This window comes from Pipistrellus kuhlii, unplaced genomic scaffold (genome assembly GCF_014108245.1).
Source record: "Pipistrellus kuhlii isolate mPipKuh1 unplaced genomic scaffold, mPipKuh1.p scaffold_m20_p_92, whole genome shotgun sequence".
NCBI classification, from domain to species: Eukaryota; Metazoa; Chordata; class Mammalia; order Chiroptera; family Vespertilionidae; genus Pipistrellus; species Pipistrellus kuhlii.
Genome location: NW_023425598.1, coordinates 151,946 through 172,288, shown reverse-complemented (window position 1 = coordinate 172,288; position 20,343 = coordinate 151,946). Strand labels below are relative to the sequence as shown.

Sequence of the window (20,343 nt, the reverse complement as noted above, 5' to 3'; positions counted from 1 at the left end):
GGGGGACCCACAGCTCTGCTGTCCTTCGTGGTGCGGACCCGGAACTAGCATCCGAGCATCGCCCTATGGAGAACCAGGGCTCGGTGCGGGTGGCTGCTGTGCAGGCGTGGGAACCGCTCAGGGCCGCAGTCGGCACCGAGGGCGGCTGGCGGCTGCCCAGAGAGGAATCCATGCTGTGCACACGAGCTGGGTGGCCTCTCCTCTCGGCCAGGAGGAAACGTTGGCCCTCGTTTATTTATTTTCATTTTTCAATTTAAATTTAAAAAATAATAATTAATGCATATCTCCCTCCCCCACCCCTGCCTCTGGCAACCACCAGCCTACTCTCTGTAGCTATGAACTTGGTTTATTTACCTACTTTTAGATCGCACACAGAAGAGAGATGACCTGATATTTGCCTTTTTCTGTCTGTCTTGTCTTAAGGAGTGTAAGGCTCATCCATGTGGTTGCAAGTAGCAAGATTTCATTTTTTAGGGCTAAATAATAGTCCATATTTTATATATATCACATCTTCATGTGTGTGTGTGTGTGTTACTATTGAAATATATGTGCTATTGTAGAAATTATTATAGATGTTTCCCATTTAGATGTCTCCCATTTACCTGCCTCCACCCAGCCCCCTACCACCCCAGGTCTTCACACCCTGTCGTGTAGGTCCCTGGGCTCTGTCCCTCCTTTGACCGGGAGGGCTACTCTTCGAGAGTGGTTGTCTGTCTTCCAGTCCACATCTCCCAGCTCCTCGCTGCCTCCCCACTGGCCACCGGCGATTAGCATAGGACTTGACCCTCGGGCCAGGAAAAGATGGACTATCTTGGGTAAGTCTGTCGTCGCCATTATTAAAAATAAGTGTCTTCTTACATTTCTTTAAGCTTACACTCCAATGAAGAAAAAGAAGACTTCTGAGGAAATAAAGACACTTTACACTGTCACCGAACAAAAGCCAAATAAAGGAGGCCATGGTAATTGATTAGTGAGATAAGAAATACTAAGTGGCAATTTGGGGAAAGACTGGCTTTAGATGGCCCCTTTTGCTTAAATGCAGACAAATCCTCTGTTCTCTGCTGTCCAATGACCGGCTTAGAGGGATTCTTACCAGAATTTGATCTCTAGCTACTGATTTAGTGTTTCAAACTTAACATGAGGGCATCCTTTTAGGAAAATCCCATGACGGTTCAGCGCTATTAAATGAACAGTACGAGAAACCTAACAAATTGCAACCTAATTTTATAATACTCAAAACGATTTTAGGAAACACTGGAGTGAGTCATAAATCAAGCGCATGAACGGCAAAGCCACCGTGAAGTTATTATTTCTCTCACACCGCACTGCGTCACGTGTCTTGTCAGAGCTCACCCGAACCCAGAGGGCAGCACCCGCGTCCTCCAAATCAGCGGGGCCACCGGTTGGCAACCACTGCTCCAAAGGTTCCATGATCAAAAGTACAGAATTGTTCAGATGGAACATTGATCCCCTCCCACTATTAAATTTCCAGGGAAAAGTAAAGTGTAACAGTTAAGTCCCTTTGTTCTTATCAGTTAGCATCTAAAGAATAAAGTCCAAAATCTTCCCTCCAAGCCTGTAATCTGATGAGTCTCATTAAGATTCAGAAACCTGGGAAGAGACAGGGCTGCCTTGGGGGCAGCTGGATGTCACTTAGAACCACCGAGGTCTCGAAGCTCCATGGATCCCACTTTCACTTTTTAAATATATTTTTAATTGATTTCAGAGAGGAAGAAAGAGGGAGAGAGAGAGAGAAACATCAATGATGAGAAATAATCCTCCACACCCCCTACTGGGGATCGAGCCCGCAACCCTGGCCTGTGCCCTTGACCGGAATTGAACCTGGGACCCTTCAGTCCACAGGTAGACGCTCTATCCACTGGGCCAAACTGGCTAGGGCGGATCCCACTTTTAAATTCCAAAGACTTTTGTATAAAACACCAAAGGGTTCTACACCACACTTAATGATGACACCACCGGCCCCACACCTACTGAAATGTAGATCCTGAACCTCAGTTCTCAATGTTTGACACAGTTATCTCACCCCCGGTGACCTTCTCAAACTCAAGGGTTTCATGTGGCCCAGGCTAGTCTTACTGATATTTATAAAAGCAAACTCAGTGGTATTGAATGAACGGATGCTGGATGGAAAACCTTGTTTTCAGCCTCCCCAGCTGCCAGTCCAGCTGGGACAACTGCCGGGGGATCCGACCTATAAATATCGGTCTAGTTGGAGGGCATCTCCCATGAAAAGATGAATGTGGGGAGTGCAGTGGTACCCATCAGAAACAGAGTGGGGTTGATCTATCTAGGCTCCACTCTAACAAGAGTGGCATATATTATTGATTTCAGAGAGGAAGGGAGAGGGGGAGAGAAATGGGAACATCAATGAGAGAGAAAATGCTGCTGCAAGGGTAAATGGTATGTAAAATGGTCAAACCATTTTGGAAAACACTTTGGCATTTCTTAAAAGTTAAACACACACAAAAAAAGGAACAAATTTTAATACATGTGACATTGTGTTTAGTGAGAGAAGCCAGGCCCCCCAAAAAATAAAATAAATAAATAAATAAATAAATAAATAAATAAATAATAGGAGTACATACTCTAGGATTCCATTCATATGAAATTCTAGAAAAGTAAAATAATATTGTGTGAGAGGTACAGAGCAGCAGTGTTAAGGGATGGTCAGAGCACTATGGATAGATTACAAATGTGGGTGAAATCTTTTGAGGGTATTGGGGATGTTATTTTGAGTTCAGTGATCGTTTCACAGCTGTAGACATTCTAAAATTGATTTTTAAAAGTATTCAAATAAGTGCAGTTTTTTATACTTCAGTCATACTTCAGTAAATTGTTGTTTAAAAAAAAAACTAGTGTTTTTTTTCTTTTCGTTTAATTTTAGAACAGACAATAGGTGTTCATCAATCTCCAAGTGGGTCCAAAAATGTTACCAGAAATTCATCACCTCCAACTATGTTCCAATCGAATGTACGCGATAATAATACTATGGAACAAAAGGTATAAATTTATGTCCTGAACTTTTGTATGGTGATCATTAATTCACCTAACTTTCACTTCTATGAACAATCTATTTCCCTCCTAGCAGGGTACTGACTATTTAGGAATATTAGATTCTGTTCCAGAGATCTGATCCTTCTCCTTGACACTGTTGTAACCTTTGTGCAGACTCATTCTATAATTTAGGAAAAACTCACCTAAATCAAACATTTATCAGTTATAATCGTAGCTACTACAATCATTGATTGGCTGCCTCCTGCACACCCCACTGAGCATCTCCTGCTGGAGAAGCTCTGTGCTGAGCCAGAGGCACGGGAGGAGGAGAAAACAGGGTCACATGGAACACAAAGATGAGACAAGCACCTGAGAACACATTGTCTAGCAGGCCAGAGAGACACAGTCAAATGCTTTTACGATAAAATTAGGTTCTGGGATGAGGAATTTTGTTTTGATTCTAAGCAATGTGTCCATTCAGCATTAGATGAGAGTGAACTGGATTGTCTTTCCCTGAAACAAACTGAGTGACTCCACTTTTAGAACTGATCACTGAACAGACTCCATGCTTTAAACAGAATATGGAGTATTGGGAGTATTGTATATTGTACATTGTATATTGTATATTGTATATTGTATATTGTATACTGAACTCAATTTCAAAATAGTTAGACTTGAGATTCCTGGAAGAGGTACCCGAGAAAGTTGGTAAGATTGTTGTTCCTGAAGCAATTATCACGAGAGAATTAGGAGACAAAGGGGTGAAAACAAATCTGTATTTGTTTCATAGAAGGAAAAATCTTCTCAAGTACAGTCACCAATAAATTTTTTTTTCTCTTTAATGTTGTACCACACAGAAAGATGGAATGTTAACTAAAAAACCAAGTCCTACCAATGGCAAAGGTAAGAAAATGAAAAATATATATAATTGTTTTGTTGCTTATTAAGAATATACAATAATTATGGGTTTCATCATAGTTTTTCAAGCTATTTGTTTTACCTGGTTACAAAAATCATGGTCATCTTAGAAAATAAAGCATGGTGTAAGATTGTTTATGATGATAGGTGTTATAATTAGCCCAAATATCTGAGTGATTGCTTTGGGAGTATGGCTTTAGAAAGTTGCCAGGTGTGGGAAGGAGGGTCCCAGATGGCTGTGTATCAGGACAGGCAGAGTAAGTTACTGACACTGTATGGCTCAGCAGGTTACCCTACAGACATCTGTCCTCAGGAGGCAGTGCCAGCAATTCCCCCCAGACAATACGCCAGATTTCCCAAACCCCCTGGAGTGGACTGTACACTCAATAACTATTGAGAGGGAAGGTGGGGCAGAAAGAGATTAACTAGAGATTAGCATTACCTATGACATAAAAAATAAGGTGTTGAAGGCCTGGGGCGGGGTGAGAACTGGGTAGAGGGGAGTAATGGGGTGGGGTGGGGGGTATCTGAAATACTCGCAACAATAAAGGTGTTTTATGTTTTTTTAAAAATACACTTTCATTGATTTCTTAGAGGAAGGGAGAGGGAGAGAGAGAGAGAAGCATCAATGATAAGAGAGAACCATTGATTGGCTGCCTCCTGCATGCCCCTACTGGGCATGAATCAAAGCTGGGACTCTTCAGTCCAGAGGCCGATTCTCTATCCACTGAGCCATATCAGCTAGGGCAAAAAAAAATAATAATAATAACAATAATAATAAGTTTTTAGGTGCCTTGTTAGATTTCTGAAAGTCCCTAAAGAGTTCCTTCTGTATACTTATCTAAATATACAAGCAGGAAACCTCACACATCTCCATCCAGGGCCAATGACTACCCCAAGGTCAATACAGTCACAGGCATCATCTTCCTGAGCCTTCCAGTTCCCCCAGGAACAAAACCCAGTTATCTTGGACTCTTCCTCTTTCTTGTAGTTTGCATCCCAAAGTTGTCGCTTTCTGTTCAATCTGCCCTCTTCATTTCCCGAGCCCTTTCCTCTGTTCCACTCCCACAGCTCCAGGCCTTGCTTCCTCCATCCTTTACAATGTTATTGCCCTCCCTCCCACCCTTCCTCCTCCTCTCCATCCACCATGCATTTGTTGTGGAAGCATTCTTCCAAGAAAACAGCCTTGGGCCCAGCTGGTGTGGCTCAGCGGTTGAGTGTCAACCTATGAACCAGGTCAGGGTTCGATTCCAAGTCAGGGCACACGCCCAGGGTGGAGTCTGCAGGATACAGCTAATCCATGATTCTCTCTCATCACTGATGTTTTTCTCTCTCTCTCCCTCTCCCTTTCTCTCCAAAATCAATATAAAGGTATTTAAAAAACAAAAAACAACAACAACAAAAAACAACAACAAAAACCAAACAGCTTTGGTCATTCAAGTAGTTGTAAGTTTCTCACTGCAGACTGAATGAAATGAAAAGTTTTTTGGCCATGGTCTGTGGTTATAGGGATTAAGCTGGCCATAACATTAAATAAGTTAGGCCATAACATTAAATAAGTTAAGGATTTGAGACTCCTTGGAACTGATGGTGAACCTCTGGAAAGCTGTAGTCAGTGATCATCCAAAAAGACTCCACTATCATTTTATTTTTTTTATTTTATTATTTTATTTTATTTATTTTATTTTCCATGCTATCCTTTTCCATACTTCCTTAAGTCAGACAAATCCCCCATATGGTAATCCAGCGACTGAGACAGCTCAGCAGGAGAACACTGGGTCAGTCCTCTCATTAGCGTTCACCCAGGCCTGGCTGGTTTGGCTCAGTGGATAGAGTGTCGGCCAGCAGAGGTTCAGTTCCAGTCAAGGGCATGTACTTAGGTGGGGATGGCGCATGTGGGAGGTCACCAATCGGTGTGTCTCTCTCCCGTCGATGTTTCTTTCGCTCTGTCTCTTTCCTTCCACTCTCTCTAAAGATCAATGGGGAGATACCCTCACCTAACAGTCACCCCTGCTTCAGCGACACTGCCTTCTCAGTGTAAACGCATCACTGTTTCTTTCTAGGTGTCCTGTACCCCTCAGCTCCAGAGACTCTGCTTTCCACTCAAACTTCACCCACGAGAACTTTCAACAGAACTTCACAGACGTTTATGGGGCCTGCAAAAGTTGAGGACTACAACATTTCTTTTGCCCCAAATACAAGCTTACTTAACGAGGTACCATTTGAAGACCCTCCTTGGTACAAAACACACTCCATCCACCACGTGACCGTACCGAGGGCGCTGCCAGAGCAGCTGTGGACGGCAGCTCAGCCTGCAAGGCGGGCCTGGGCGGGTGTGTGGGGACTTGCTTTTCCAGCATCCCTGCCTGACACAGAGCAGGTCATGTTTGCTGAGCACCTGCCTGGCGTCGGGGGAGCGGGAGCGTGCTCTGCGCGAAGTCAGGGCTCGTCAATAGAAGCCTGTGCGGAGTTTCCCATGGAGTCTCTTCTCCACCTCCCCCCCAGGACCAACCCCCACCTTCGGCCTGAACGCTGCACTCCTGTCCTGTCCTCCCGCAGGAGAGAGAGCCCTTGAGGGTGACCGTGGGTGGCGTTTCCCAGACCCCGCCCCTGCCTTCCCCCACCCCACCCCTTCCCCACAGCGGGCCTTTTGTTTGTGATAAATCTCAGATGTGGGTGCAAACACATTCTGAGTCCCGGTGGCTTAACAGGTCACCCGATGGGCGATGGGCGAGCGCTCTTACGGCCCTTCCAGGACACCAGGGTGCCCGTGTAGATTCTGTAAACTGCAGACCGCACACAGTGGGGGTGCCTCTTAACAACTGACCCTCAAGGGACATTCTCCACCCCTTAGATTTCTATGTCCAAGTGCGTAGGGTTAGTTAATGTTCTGACCCTGGGAGCCCTCTGAGGATGTTTGTTTGTTTTGTCGTTTGGGTTCCACAGAATAAAAGAGAAAGCAAGAGACTGAGCTACGACACAGGTAAGCACCGGCCCCCACCGAGGGGTAAAGGACGCCGTCTTTTCGTTCATCCTTTCCGCCCGCACTCACGGGGCCCGATCGATCGGTGCCAGGTCTGGGGAGTGAAAAAACCCGGGCTCTCACCCAGGGCGGGCGTGGCGGTGAAGTGAGGAGACGGCCCTGCCCGTGACGCCCCCACAGTGCAGTAAGCGTGGGGCGGGCGGTGCGTGTGCGGAGAAACAGGAGGACACTGACTGACGTAGCAGATGCTGAGCAAGGCTCCCGGGCGGCTAACACGCTGAAGGAGACCTAAGGAGGAGTCCTCACAGGAAGGCAGTGGGTCCTCCAGGCAAAGGACACAGCCCAAGGGCTCGGAGGCCTGTGGGAACTGGTCGTGTCTCTGTGCGTGTGGACCACAGACGACACCTGAAAGGCCAGCCGAGAAGACACTGGCCAGGGGAGTAAGGGCCGCAGAGGGGAGGGTGCCTGTAGCCTTATAGCGAAGGAACTGGCGCTTGGTGATGGGAGTTTCTGCAGACTCTCAACCGAGGCCGAGGCCTTAGAGGCTGAGCACCTACCGCGGGAGTCATGGCTGTTTTAGACGTCACTGGGGAAGGGCACCAACTATGATTTTCTTTTTCTGATAAACAGGACCACAGGCTCCTGAGCCAAGCCCAAATACTTACGCTCCTCACTTGTTCACAAATATGTAAGTATTCGGACCTCAGAGGGAAGGGAGGGGAGGGTGGGGATAAAGAAGTCCATGTGTAATTGTAAATTAGTATTTTTGTAATCACACAAGTTCCAGCCCACAGGGAGTGGGGAGGGGACCTCGCCCTTGGAGGGCCGCTGGGATGCAGTGAAGGTTCTGTCCCGCTCAGCACTGAGCTTCGATGCTGAAGTAGACAAGGGGATGTCCTTCCTTCCCCATCTGCCTCTCCTCCCGGGGGCCCCACACTTTCCCTGTGGGGTTTTCAGACGGATGTGTGTCTCATGCAGTTTATACAGATGACGTTTTATCCCTCCTCTGAGTGATAAAGCATGTCAGTACAGGAGGAGAAGGAGAAATGGGTTGACAAAAATAAAGTTTATCCTTCCTTTTGAGTTTCTGTAGAAAAACTCCCAGATATGAAGAGAAGACACTGGTTCAATGATCAGAAATTTTAGAAAAGGTTCCATAGATTTTTTTTTTGGCCTTAAGTAATAACTAAACGATCCCCTTTCTTGACTTTACAGACATCCGCATAACCTACAAAAAAAAGTACGTATCATAAAATCCATTGATAAAGTAGCCTATCAATAAGACTTTCTACAGTGTCATAATAGAGAAAGAGTTGTGCATCAAATAATGGGTCATCAAGTGTGGCTATTAGGCTCTCTCTTTGCCCATATTTTCTTCTTTAATGTTTCTTTTTGGTTAATTCTTGGATTTTGGAGGGGTCTAGAGTTCTCACCAAAGGGAATGCTGGCCCTTGCAGAAAGGAAGGGGTCTCGTGCGGCGAGAAGGGGCGGGGGCGTTAAGGGACCTGCCCATTATAAGGGCATCATCAGACACACGGGAAGCCAGTATGACAGGGCTTTGCAGACCTGACTGATGGGCCGGGATGCCTGGGTTTGTCCCTCACCATCTTCATAGGCTGAGAGCTCGTGACCCAGGAAAGTCACACGAAAGGCACCTGGTCACCCACGAACTGAGATGCGCGGCAGACAGACAGGAGGGCGGGTCTGTAAATCTCTCCCAGGCAGGAAGGAACGAGGGCTCGGGGGACAACACGTATCCTGACAGGCTTCTATCACATGGGCACCGGCTCAACTCATAGCAAGTGGCACAAATCCAAAAGCTTTGACTCCGGGACTATTTCTTAGCTTAGCATCATAATGGGATAGAATACACCTGAAAACTACATCCTGCTTTCCATATTTCACTACATGGAAAACTTTAAGGATATCTCTCTCTCATATCTCAAGGTTGGAAACACTCCCTCCCACTTAGCCAAAGAATGACACTGCAGATCTGTGACATATTATCTCCGGTTATAAGAAAAACTATATATATATATATATATATATATATATATATATATATATATATATATTGAATTCTTGGTTTGTATGTGTTATAGTGGATTAGAAGAATTACTTCCTCTGTGAGAATTTAGATTTTATTCTTTTTTAAATATATTTTATTGATTTTTTACAGAGAGTAAGAGAGAGGGATAGAGAGCTAGAAACATTGATGAGAGAGCATCATCAATCAGCTGCCTCTTGCGCACCCTCTACTGGAGATGTGCCCGCAACCAAGGTACATGCCCTTGACCGGAATGGAATCTGGGACTTTTCAGTCCACAGGCCGACACTCTATCCACTGAGCCAAACCGGTTTTGGCTAGATTTTATTCTTAATGTAGTTGATTTAGGATATGATTATATGAGGCAAGTATTATGCAACATATGCTCTCGTCCAACATATGTTGTACAATTGTACAATAAGTGACAAAGTATCTGTAGGGAATTAAAGTGATTAGAGCAGGGGAAAAATGATTGTCCCTGGGGTGCCTCCAAACTCTCTCAAATGCATCAGGAGAAAGGATGCTACATACATGTTACCTTTTCATTGAATGTTGGCCTGAAACATGGATAATGCCATGCTAACGTCAGGCAATGTTTGGGATGTGAACAGCCTCATTGCAAGAATCCTATGGCTTATCCTCATACCTATACATGCTTTGCTGTTAATTACTGCTTACAGCCTTTGTGTCTTAAAAGTAATAATTTAAACACAGTCTACCAGTTTATGACAGGCAATAAATTGGACTTTTGCAAGCCCAAAGGAGATTCTCAGTAATTAGAGGTATGTAGAATGTTCTGCTTCTACTCTTGGTCCAGTTCAATCAGCAACAATTCCACTGACCTCTGAGGAAACAGTCATCCTTCCATTTATATTTCCAGCTCAACACGAGGAGTTCTCTCACTCCCTGACCATGGCTCAGCCCTCCTGACTCTGACAGACCCAGTTCTAGCTCGGCCCTTGTTTTCTATCTAAGTCAGTGGTTCTCAACCTTTGTAATGCCTCGACCCTTTAATACAGCTCCTCATGGTGTGGTGACCCCCAACCATAAAATTATTTTCATTGCTACTTTATAACTGTAATTTTACTACTGTTATGAACCGTAATGTATATATCTGTGTTTTCCAATGGTCTTAGATGGCCCTACATTAGCAAAATTACAGTTATGAAGTAGCAATGAAAATAATTCTATGGTTGTGGGTCACCACGACATGAGGAACTGTATTAAAGGGTCGAGGCATCAGAAACATTGAGAACCACTGGTCTAAGCTAATGTTTCCTTCATTGCATCATCTTTTCTCAGCCTTCCTACCCAAGACACTGCACTGACACTCTCTGGTTGGGCACAAAGGCATTCAGTCTCCGCAAAGCATTCACTCTAGGCTTTCTACCAGAGAGCCCTTAACAATGAGCCGCAGTCCCTCACAGATCACAGGCTCATCCCCGCCTCCAGGGAGGGGGTGAAGAGACGAAACATCTTCCATCCTCACGTGGTAGCTCAGCAGGTGCGTCTGCAGGCACCCACGTGTTTTGACGATGTTCAGTTTTGAAAATACTTTGCTAGAAATAATATGGTGTCTTTCTAGAAATATTCTCGGTCATAGGCATGATGCTTCTTCTTGCTAAAATACTTGCATGTTAGGACTCTAAAGAGCAATTTGGTGGTTTTCTTTTCTTTTCTTTTCTTTTTCTTAATCAAAAAGTCATATATCCCAGAAAAGAGAAAGAATGTTGGGGTCGGGGAGAGTTCTGAGGGAATGTGAATCAAATGCAAACATACATGAAAATAGTTCACGGTAGGACAGAAATTAATCAGAAAGTCTCGGTAGGCTCTTTACCTGTTCTCTCTACGACCACGAGGAAAGGCAGCGGTGCCTGACCTGTCAGAAAAAAACAAGCAAACGCTGCCCTCTGTCCCCAAAGAGAGTGAGCGGCTCCATGGTTTCCCTTTCCTTCCCGCCCGCCTCCCGCCCAGGTGACGTCTGACGAGCTGAACAGGATTCTCCAGAACATCATGGCCTGGGTGGTGGCCACGGTGACCAGCATCCTGTACCCGGCCATCACCCGGTACGAGGAGCGGCTGCGGAGCCAGGTCTACCACGGGGACGCGGAGTCCGTCCTGTCCTCCGAGAGCTCCAGCTTCTGCAGCACCTGCAGCGAGGGCTTCACCTGCACCAGCTACGCCGCGCCGCCCCCCAGGCCCTTCCCCGGGTCGCCCCGCACCTTCTCCGTGGACATCGCGCTGCGGCGCCCGCCCACGCCGCTGAAGCCGCTCTCGGCCCACGTGGAGCACACGGTGGTGGAGAAGACCTACCGCGCCGAGGGGCCCCCCTCCTCCCACGTGGAGCGCACGGTGGTGGAGAAGACCTACCACGCGGACGGCCCGCCTTCGGCCCAGGTGGAGCGCACGGTGGTGGAGAAGACCTACAGTGCCCACGGAGGCCCGCCCGTGACCACGACCCTCACCTACAAGACGGCCACCGGCGTCTACGCGCACACGAGGCTCCGCAGCTGCAAGTCTGACAGCTACCTGCTGACCTCCTTCAAGGCAGGCGCCCAGAAGTCCAAGGACGCCACCACGGAGACGGAGAAGGGCGGGCTGGAGGCCCCGCAGCTTCCGAAGCCGACGGCCAGGGCCGAGATCCAGAACCTGGAGAAGATCTTTGTGAACTTCAAGTGCCACCTCAAAGGGGAGACGGAGCTGATTCTAGAGAGCGTCTTCCAGGAGATCATGTCCGACCTCACGCAGGCCGTCCCCGCCATCTCCTCGGTCACCGCAGAGGTGTTCGTCGACCCCTGCGAGCCCGAGCTGGACGAGGTCCCCTCCAACGTGGACATCAGCTCCGTGGCCTCGGACATCGTGGAGAACATGCTGGAGAAGCTGCAGACCGCCGTGGAGAAGAAGTGCGTGGAGATGTTTGTGCAGGAGGACTGGCCGGTGGAGATGGCCCCCTGCTTCCTGACCATCGGGGAGCGCCTCCTGCCGCCGCCGAGCGGGAGGCCGCCGAGCGGGAGGCCGCCGAGCGGGAGGCCGCCGAGCGGGAGGCCGCCGAGCGGGAGGCCGCCGAGCGGGAGGCTGCCCACCGCCCCGCCGGCCCACCCCAGGGAGCCCATGTGCGACGTGGCCGAGGACATGGTGCAGACCATCCTGGGGAAGCTGATGGCTCTGGCGGCCGGCAGGCAGAACGAGCTTCCCCACCTGGCCGCCGCGGCGAAGCCCCCCTGCCCGCCGCGCACCCCCGGCCCCGAGGGCACGTTCCTTCGGAGAGCCGACGCCAGGAAAGCGGGCCCCGAGCCCGAGGCGGCCGGCTTCCTGGCGAGAGAAGGAGTACAGGGCTTGATCTCCAGCATCTTCGCCCAGTCCTCGCTGGTGGGCTACATCGAGGAGGCCATCAGCACCATCCTCGGCTACGTCCAGACCGAGCTGAACAACGAGCGGCTGGTGGCGTCCGAGGAGACGGTGGTCTTCCTGCAGCTGCTGGACGACATCTTCACGCAGCTGCACCAGGAGCCGGTGAAGGCCGAGGCGCCGAGGGGCAGGCGCCCCCGGCCCAGGCCCCCGGCCCACGCTGAGGAGGAGTACCGGCTCGCCGGCACCACCATCGCCAGTGGCACCGAGCCCAGGAGGCCGCTGCCACCCATCAACGTGCCGGGCATGGTCCTGTACTCCGACGAGGACAGCGAGGAGATCGACAGGCTCGTGGAGAACGCGCTGGACTCCTCTCTGAGGAGCGAGAAGGGCAAGTCCCAAGACTGGGGCCCCGAGTGCTGGTTTTCGGAGAGGAGCACCTGTTTCGACAGGAGCAGCAAACCGCCCCCGAGGCCCGCTTCTCTCCGAAGCAAAGTGCTGTTTTACGAGGGATCCAAGACCGAGGCGCCGGGCGCTCACAAGAAAGAGGTTTTCAAGGGAAAAGTCTGCTCCACCAAAGACACGCTGACCTTCAGCCAGGACCAGAAGCGCCAGATACAGAAGGCCTCGGCAAGCGTGATCAAAGGCGTCTTGATGGAGATGCTCAAGAGCCTGTCCTGTCCCCCGGGCACCCCGGGCGGGAGCGCTGGTAAAGCCGCCGCCGCCTTCTCCGGAAAGCCGCCGGGACTGTCGGTGCAGGAGCAGCTGGACCAGCTGTTCTCCGTGTCAGAGGTTAACGAGGTGGCTCAGGACATCACAGAGGCCGTGATCGACATCCTCCACGCGGCCCTGGGCCGCATCCCCGACACCCCCGAAAGCCCTGTCCCGCCCTCGGGGCGCCACACTCTGCTGGACCACAGTCACACCCCCGACGTGGCCAGAGAGGCGCCACACAAGAAGCCGCTGAACATATGGTTTGACAGTGAGACGAAGATGAAGTATCTGTCTTCGCTGGACTTGGGCCCTGACACAGCTTCCTCGCCGGGGTCGCAGGCGTGGGAGCCGCAGCCGGTGGACGACATCTCGGGCGACATTGTGGACACGGTGTTCAAGAAGCTGAAGGGACTCGTCTACCCAAAACTGCAAGTGAGCGCCACCCCGCCCTGCGTGGAGCCATCCTCGCTGCACCGCCAGCTGAGCGCCTACGCGGCCAAGGTGGTGGGCATCGTCCTGCAGGCGATCCAGGACGAGCTGGAGCTCGGTCAGAAGAGCCCGCCGGGAGCCGCGGACGACGACGGCAAGCCCCTCGGAGGCGGAGAGCCCCCGGCTGACGTGGACGACGTGGACTCGCTTGTCTCAGACCTCGGCAAGGACTTTGTGGCCTCCCCACTGCTCTCCTGCATCTGCGAGATGTTGTCCAGCGCACATTCCGACCGGAGCAGCGTGTCCCTCTTGCCCGAGGAGCCCGGGCCTTCCGTGTCCTGTGGGCCGGACGGCATCGGCCAACCGCCCAGGCTTCCGAGCCGGCAGGAGAAACAAGCCTTCTGCCGGTCCTTAGCCACCCCGTGTGCCATCCACAGTGAGCCCGATGGGACAGACTGCAAAGACGGGGGCAAACTGCAGGTGCTGGACAGCATCGGGGAGACCCTGTTAGACATGCTGTGCCACCTCCTGGGCGCCGACCCCGAGGGCCCGCCGCCGGGCGCTCAGCCGCCCCGGGAGAAGACGAGCGAGAGCCAGGGGACCGCCCTGAAGCTGTCGCCTCACCTCCAGCACCTCTCCCGGACCATCCTGGACAGCATCCTGGCCAAGCTGTGCCAGATCGACGCGGACACCGGCTGCGCGGCCTCCGGGGCGACGGTGGCCTCCGAGAGCCTGGATATCGACAGCCCGTCCTTCAAGTCGATCATCGAGGAGATGGCCAAGTGCACCGACATCATCTCCGGCATCCTGTCCAGGATGCTGGGGGACAGTAGCAGGGAGGAGGCGGACGGGAAAGCCACAGCCGTGGCTCCGGGGCCTTGCAGAACAGGGAGCACGCAAGAGACGCATCCCAACAGGCTGACGGCCATGGCCGCCGACATCCTCAACATGGTGTTTGCGAAGCTGGAAGGGTTTGCCAGCGGGAGCCTGGGGGCCCTGGACCCCGTCCGCGAGGGGCAGGGACGCAAGGCCAGCGCCGAGGGGGAGCTGCCGGGCGGGGGCGCCGGCGAGGCTGTGGACACCTGCGAGGAGCTGCTGCTCTCGGCGCTGTACGCGCACGCCAAGAGGGCATCCAGCACCATCCTGAAGGCCATCCAGTCGGAGCTGGGCGGGAGCCCCGGGGACCGGCAGGCCAGTGCCAAGAGCCCATCCCCGGAGAGGCAGCTTCTGAAGAACGTAATCAACCTGATCATAGACGTGGTGTCCTCCGATGTACTCGCTGACGATGCCGAGTCCCAAGAGAGAGCCATGGAGTCCTGCGGGTACCGGCCGACCTACGGGAACTTCCTGCCCGGAGGGGCCGAGCCGGACCCGTGCCTGGAAGATGCTGAGAAGGAATTCGGGGCCGAAGGAACACTCCCGAGGGAAGAGATGCAGCCGGGTTCTCTGAAGCAGTGGGTTCTGGTGAGGACCCTCAACAAGATTGAAGGGAAGCTGAAGGAGCCGCAGAAATCGCCCATCGTGCCCATCATCAGGAACATTTTGAACGAGATTTTCCAGGGGGCTCTGGCCAACCAGCTCAACGTGCGCTCTCTCTCCCGCTCTCCACTGAGGGGCGCCCCGCACGACGTGGAAGGCGAGCTGCCGGCTTCAGCGTCGGTCCCATTCATAGACCAGAAGACGGGCCCTCTGGTGTCCGAGGCCGACGTCACCGTGGTGGTGGGCGATGTGGTCACGACCGTGCTGCACAAGCTGTACACAGCCGCCATGACGCAGAGGGGCGCGGGAGAGAGCAGGTACAAAACCATCACCTTCTCAGCCAACGTCTCTTTCCATGTCCCCGCCCGCGCAGAGCAGTCCTCGGTCGCCATGCTGGATGGGGACCCGTGTCCCGTCCCACCCAGTCTCACGGCCAGAGGAAATGTGGCTGAAGATATCATCCAGGAGATACTGACAAACCTAGAGACCTTCGCCACCTACAAAGTGAGATCTCTCTTTTGTCCCCAGATCCAGTTCACCGTCCCCATGCCTTTCCCCGCGCCGCCAGACAAGAGCATTTTGAGCAAAGCGCTGTCCGCCAAAGGCCTGTACCCGGACGATGGGTTTCCTCCCTACGCCACGGATCACGTTCTGGAAAAGGCCAGCGGGTGCCAACTCTCTTTGAATAAACTGAACTCGCACGCCACAGAAGTGGCCAGGAAGATTCTACAAGGCATCAAGCACGAGTTGGACAAAGAGAGGGAAAGCCCCTTCTTAGCACACAGCTTCGTGGTCTCGGAGGGCATCGCGAGCCAGATCGTGAACACGGTGCTGGGGATCGTCTCATGCAGGGGCAAGTGTGACAAACCTGACTCCGAGGAAGAGCTCCCCGCGGGCCTGCGGGGGGGCATCATCGAACGGCTGTTCAACAGGACCGAGTACCGCAAAGACCTCCAGCTCCAGATACAGGACATCATGGAGAGCATCCTCTGCGACATCTATGAGAAGACGCTGCACCAGAACAACCTGGCCGTTCCCGCACCCGTGCCGAGGGGCCTCCGGGCCGGCCAGCACCCCACCGCCACCGCCGCCGACATCGGGCTGTCCGTCGAGGGCGCCAACACGGTGGTCCCACAACTCTCCGTCCCCAAGTCGGACGTCATGCTGATGTCCAACAACATCGTGGACCTTGTCCTGCACAACCTCAACTCGGCCGTCATGCTCGGCGTGAGGCCAGAACGCGTGCCTCCTCCTCCTCCTCCGGCGAGACTGCCCCTTCCCTTCTGCGACGTGTTCCCACAGGCAGAGTGCCGCCTGCCTCCGCTCATGGGCCCGCAGAGCGACGGGAACGCAGAGTGCTTTCCGTCGTCCGAAAACGGGAGGGCCACGTGTGCCGACGTCGCGAGCCAGATAGCCGTGGTGCAGAGGGACGGCCCCTCGAAGCCCACCCCTGACCCCTGTGAGGAGAACGCTCACTTCATCACCACGACCATTGTGAACCAGCTGGAATCCTTCGCCACCAAGAGCATAGACTCGCTAATCACCCTGCCTCTCCAGCCCACGGAGGAGTCGTTGGTCAGCCCGGGGCTGGAGCCCGGCGAGCTGGAGGACGGCCTTTTTCGAGACCCGAGCCAGAGGGCGTCCGCCGGGAATGTCCTGAAACTGCCGGCGGAAACGGTGCTCCGCCACGAACTCGCAAGTCCCGCGTTTGCGAGTTACAGACAGACACGGGGGCCCCCCCTTCGCCTCCCCCACGCTAGTCTCCAGGAATACGCTGACGTCATCGCCAGTGTCATTCTGAAGCTCATTAAGAACGACCTGGACCTGGAAATCCAAAGGGCGCATCTCTATCCAAACAACATTTCTTTCCAGGAAAACATCGCTGTGAGTGAGATTGTCGACAACACCCTGAGGGTCTTAAACGCCAAGAGGTCGGTGAGGGAGATTCAGTTCTACGCGAAAGACCGCCCCGGTGCGTTTGCCCCGCTGGCCGGGCCAGACCAAGCGCTGCTGGGACAGAGAGAGCGGGACGGGAGCGCCACGTTGCCTCTGTTCTCCCAGTTCCCGTTGGAACAGCGGCGAGTGGAGAGGGAAAGCCAGAGGGCCGTGTTGGAGGACATATTTATGAGGGGTGGGGAATCCAAACAGAGAGAAAAGGACGCTTTGCTCGCTCCGGTGAAAGAAGCTTTGAGGAAAGTGTACCAACAGGTCATAAAGGTCAAAGGCCACTTGCCTCCGTTCAACGAGACCCCCTTCGCGGCGGTGTCTACCTCTAAAACGAAAACATCGGACGTCACACCCAAAACCGTCGTCCAATCACACATTACCAGCGCAGCCAACGACATCGTGGAGAGTGTCTTGGGGGAGATGTACGCGGTGGTGGTGACCTCCTTACACGGAAGTCCCCCCAAGGAAGCCTTTGAAGGCCACGGCGCCTTTCCTACACCACCATCCTGCGTGGGAGAAGCGGGGCAAGCGGGAGGAGGCAGTGATTCCACTGGGATCCTGGTGCCACAGGCCTACCCTTCCCCGGGCGACCAGAACACCGCCCTGCTGGACGGCGGTCTCCAGCAGCCCTCGCCACTGCAGGTGGGGAAGGACCTGGTCCAGATGGTTCTCGATAAGATCACACACTTTGCCGCCATGTACCTGGACGAGGCCCCGGAGAGATGTGCTGACGACTTGCAACCCCAAAGGCTCCAGAGCCTGAAGGTGACCCCGAAGGGCAGCCTCCAGCAAAGTTTTAAAACAAGTCTAAAGGTGAAATCCAAGGTGACTTCTCTGCCTAATTTGAAGACAAAACCGCTCCTCGGCCCTGCAGGTGCCAAGGCCAAAGGCAAGGCCAAGGCGGGGCCGGGGGAGAGGATTCCCAAGGGCAGCCAGTCCAAGACCTGCCTGGGGCTGCCGCACATGCTCACGGCCGGGGACGCCAAGGGCCCGCGGGGTGCCCGGCTGTCTGCCGCGGACCTGAGGGCGCACGCCGCGCGCGTGACCAGCGCGATCCTGGAGATTACCGTGACCGAGTTTGAGAAGGCGAAGCAGTCGCGAGCCATGGTCAGCGTGAAGGCGTTGCCACTGGACCAGATCCTGGCGGCAAGCAGGCTGGTCCGCGCCGTGCTGCAGGGGGTGTACGCGCCCGGCGCCCACGGCCTGGCCCCTCCGGGCGCGTTCTCGGCTCTGGCTCAGGGGGACCTCACGCCCTCCCCCGGACACATGCGCCTGGGGGGCTTCGCCGAGACACGGGCCTGCTTTTACCTGGAGAATGTCTCCTCCCAGCTCGAGCAGATCTTCCCTAAAGATGGGATATTTAAGAAGATGTTTGACAAGTGGCAGGCAGAAGCAAACGACACGGAAAGTGAAAAGTGCAACTTGCTGGTCGTGGCTGAAAATGTTTTGACTGTAATTTCCATGAAATCGAAGGAACTGGAATATTCTCTCTCCCTTCTAAACCTGACGCACCCCCAGGCCTGGGAGAGCGGGCTCCACGGCCTGGGTAAGGGGGCGTCTGTGAGAGCGGAGGCCACCAAGGCACAGATCAACATGTTCGCGAGGGAAATCGTGGAAATGCTGCTCGAGAAGCTGCAGCTGTGCTTCCTGTCCCAGATGGCCACGCCGGGCGGGAAGGAAGCCCCGGGCAGCAGGAGAGAACACGCTGCCCAGAGCAAGCTCGGCTTTCCGGCCAAGCACGCCCTCGGCAGCGGCGGCGTGCCCTTCTACTGCGTGGACCCCAAGGACCCGGCATGGTTGGGCTCTGCCAAGCAGATGGTCCTGGACATGGTGGAGAGGGTGCTGGGCATGCTGGAGTCCTTTGTGGACCTGCAGTTCAAACATACCTGCAAGTACGAGTTTTCCGAGATGGTGAAGATGCCCGTGGAAAACCTGTTTCCGGCCCAGCAGAGGCTGCTGAGCAAAAATATGTTGCCCAAGCCACAGTCGCTGAGAAGGCTGGCTGATGATGCCAGGTCAAATTCTATTATTTCCAAGGAAAACGCACAGAACGTTTTCCTACAGGTTCACGCATTCCACTCAGAACTGCTCACTTGCGCGGTCTCCATCACCAGGGACATGCTGGGTGTCATCAAGAGCAAGCTGGACGGGGAGATAGGCCAGGCGGAGCCCCCAGGCGGCGGGCTGCACGAGAACGTGGCCGCGAGCGAGATCATCGGCGCCCTGATGGACCAGTGCACGCACGTCAGCGAGTCTCTGATCACCAACCTCCCAAGTCTGTTCCCTGAGGTGGAAAACACCTACATCGTTAATCACCTTGCCTTGGCCACTGATATGAAAGTTCCCAAGGCAAAGGAAGTCCATTTTGGGAGCGCATCTCCGCAGGTTAGCGTTCCCGGGTTGGCGTTTTATCCTGAAGATGGCGTGAGGGAGAGGTGCAGGGCTCCACCCAGCGTGCCTCCCTATGCCAGAGGCCCTGGCAAAGGCCCGGGCAGAAGCCCCGGGCCCGTGGGAAGGCCTGACTCGGCGAACGCACCAACATCCTCTAGAAATAAGGTCCCGGGCTGTGGCCCCCAGGAATGGCCATTCAATCAAGCCGTGCTAGGAGCCGGCTCCCTCCCCGAAGGCAGCATCTTACAAAAGCTGTCCAAGAGGGTGACCGAGTCCACAGAAGAAGCATTAAAGCAAGGCCTGTCCTTCTTAGAAATGGGAAAAGCTAAAAACCCTAAAGTGTTTCATTATGGTACCCCAAAGCCAGCGGGCGCGCCTGACCAAACTCAGACAACCGTTTCTCCGCTCAAGATATGCTTGGCGGCAGAAAACATCGTCAACACAGTGCTGTCCAGCTACGGTTTCCCTGGTCAGCCACCCGTTAGTGAGCGCACGGAGACAATTAAACCGTTTTTCATGTCGGCGCCAAGCCCGGGAGGACACGGGGGTGACAAAAAGAGCGTGCTTACCATGTGGGGTCACAGGGCCAGCTGCATCCCCAGAGGAGGAAGCAGGAACCCGGAAGCCAGCAGGGAAGACTTTTCTTTACTGCAGAAGTGGGAAGTTAAGAGTGACCCAAAGGTCAGGACTGTGAAGGAATTTGAAGTCATTGCTTTTGCTGATCATGAACTGGGTCCAAATGAAATTAATTTGGTAGCAAGACATGTAACCACGTGTGTGGTCACCTATTTCCAGAACTTCAAATCTAGAGGTAAGCAAAAGAGAGAACTTCCTGTAAATGTTGATGTAATTTAGAAGGAAAAAAAAGATGTGTTTAAGGGTCTCTAGAAGGAGCTGCCTGGACCATCTTTCTGAAAGTGGGGGCGTGGTACTCCTTACTGCGTCAGGACCCTGGCAAAGAGTCCCACGTTCACGGGGTTGGAACGTGGAAGGGTGCGGTGGTCATTTCCCCGCAGCGCAGATGGAGGTAACAGATCTATGTGAGAGCCGGGTGGAGCACGGGGCATGGGCT

The 20,343-nt window shown here is 53.1% G+C and overlaps 1 protein-coding gene across 1 annotated transcript in view; it reads left to right on the top strand.

The window, feature by feature from the left end:
* Positions 1-20,343, top strand: part of FSIP2 (fibrous sheath interacting protein 2) — a 54,701-nt gene that overhangs the window by 12,777 nt on the left and 21,581 nt on the right. The window contains exons 8-16 of the mRNA XM_036428835.1: positions 870-959; positions 2,906-3,021; positions 3,873-3,918; positions 5,997-6,148; positions 9,333-9,392; positions 10,938-11,246; positions 11,361-11,965; positions 12,038-17,578; positions 17,639-20,082. Coding sequence (XP_036284728.1) covers positions 870-959; positions 2,906-3,021; positions 3,873-3,918; positions 5,997-6,148; positions 9,333-9,392; positions 10,938-11,246; positions 11,361-11,965; positions 12,038-17,578; positions 17,639-20,082 — 9,363 coding nt within the window. The remainder of the gene's footprint in view (positions 1-869; positions 960-2,905; positions 3,022-3,872; positions 3,919-5,996; positions 6,149-9,332; positions 9,393-10,937; positions 11,247-11,360; positions 11,966-12,037; positions 17,579-17,638; positions 20,083-20,343) is intronic.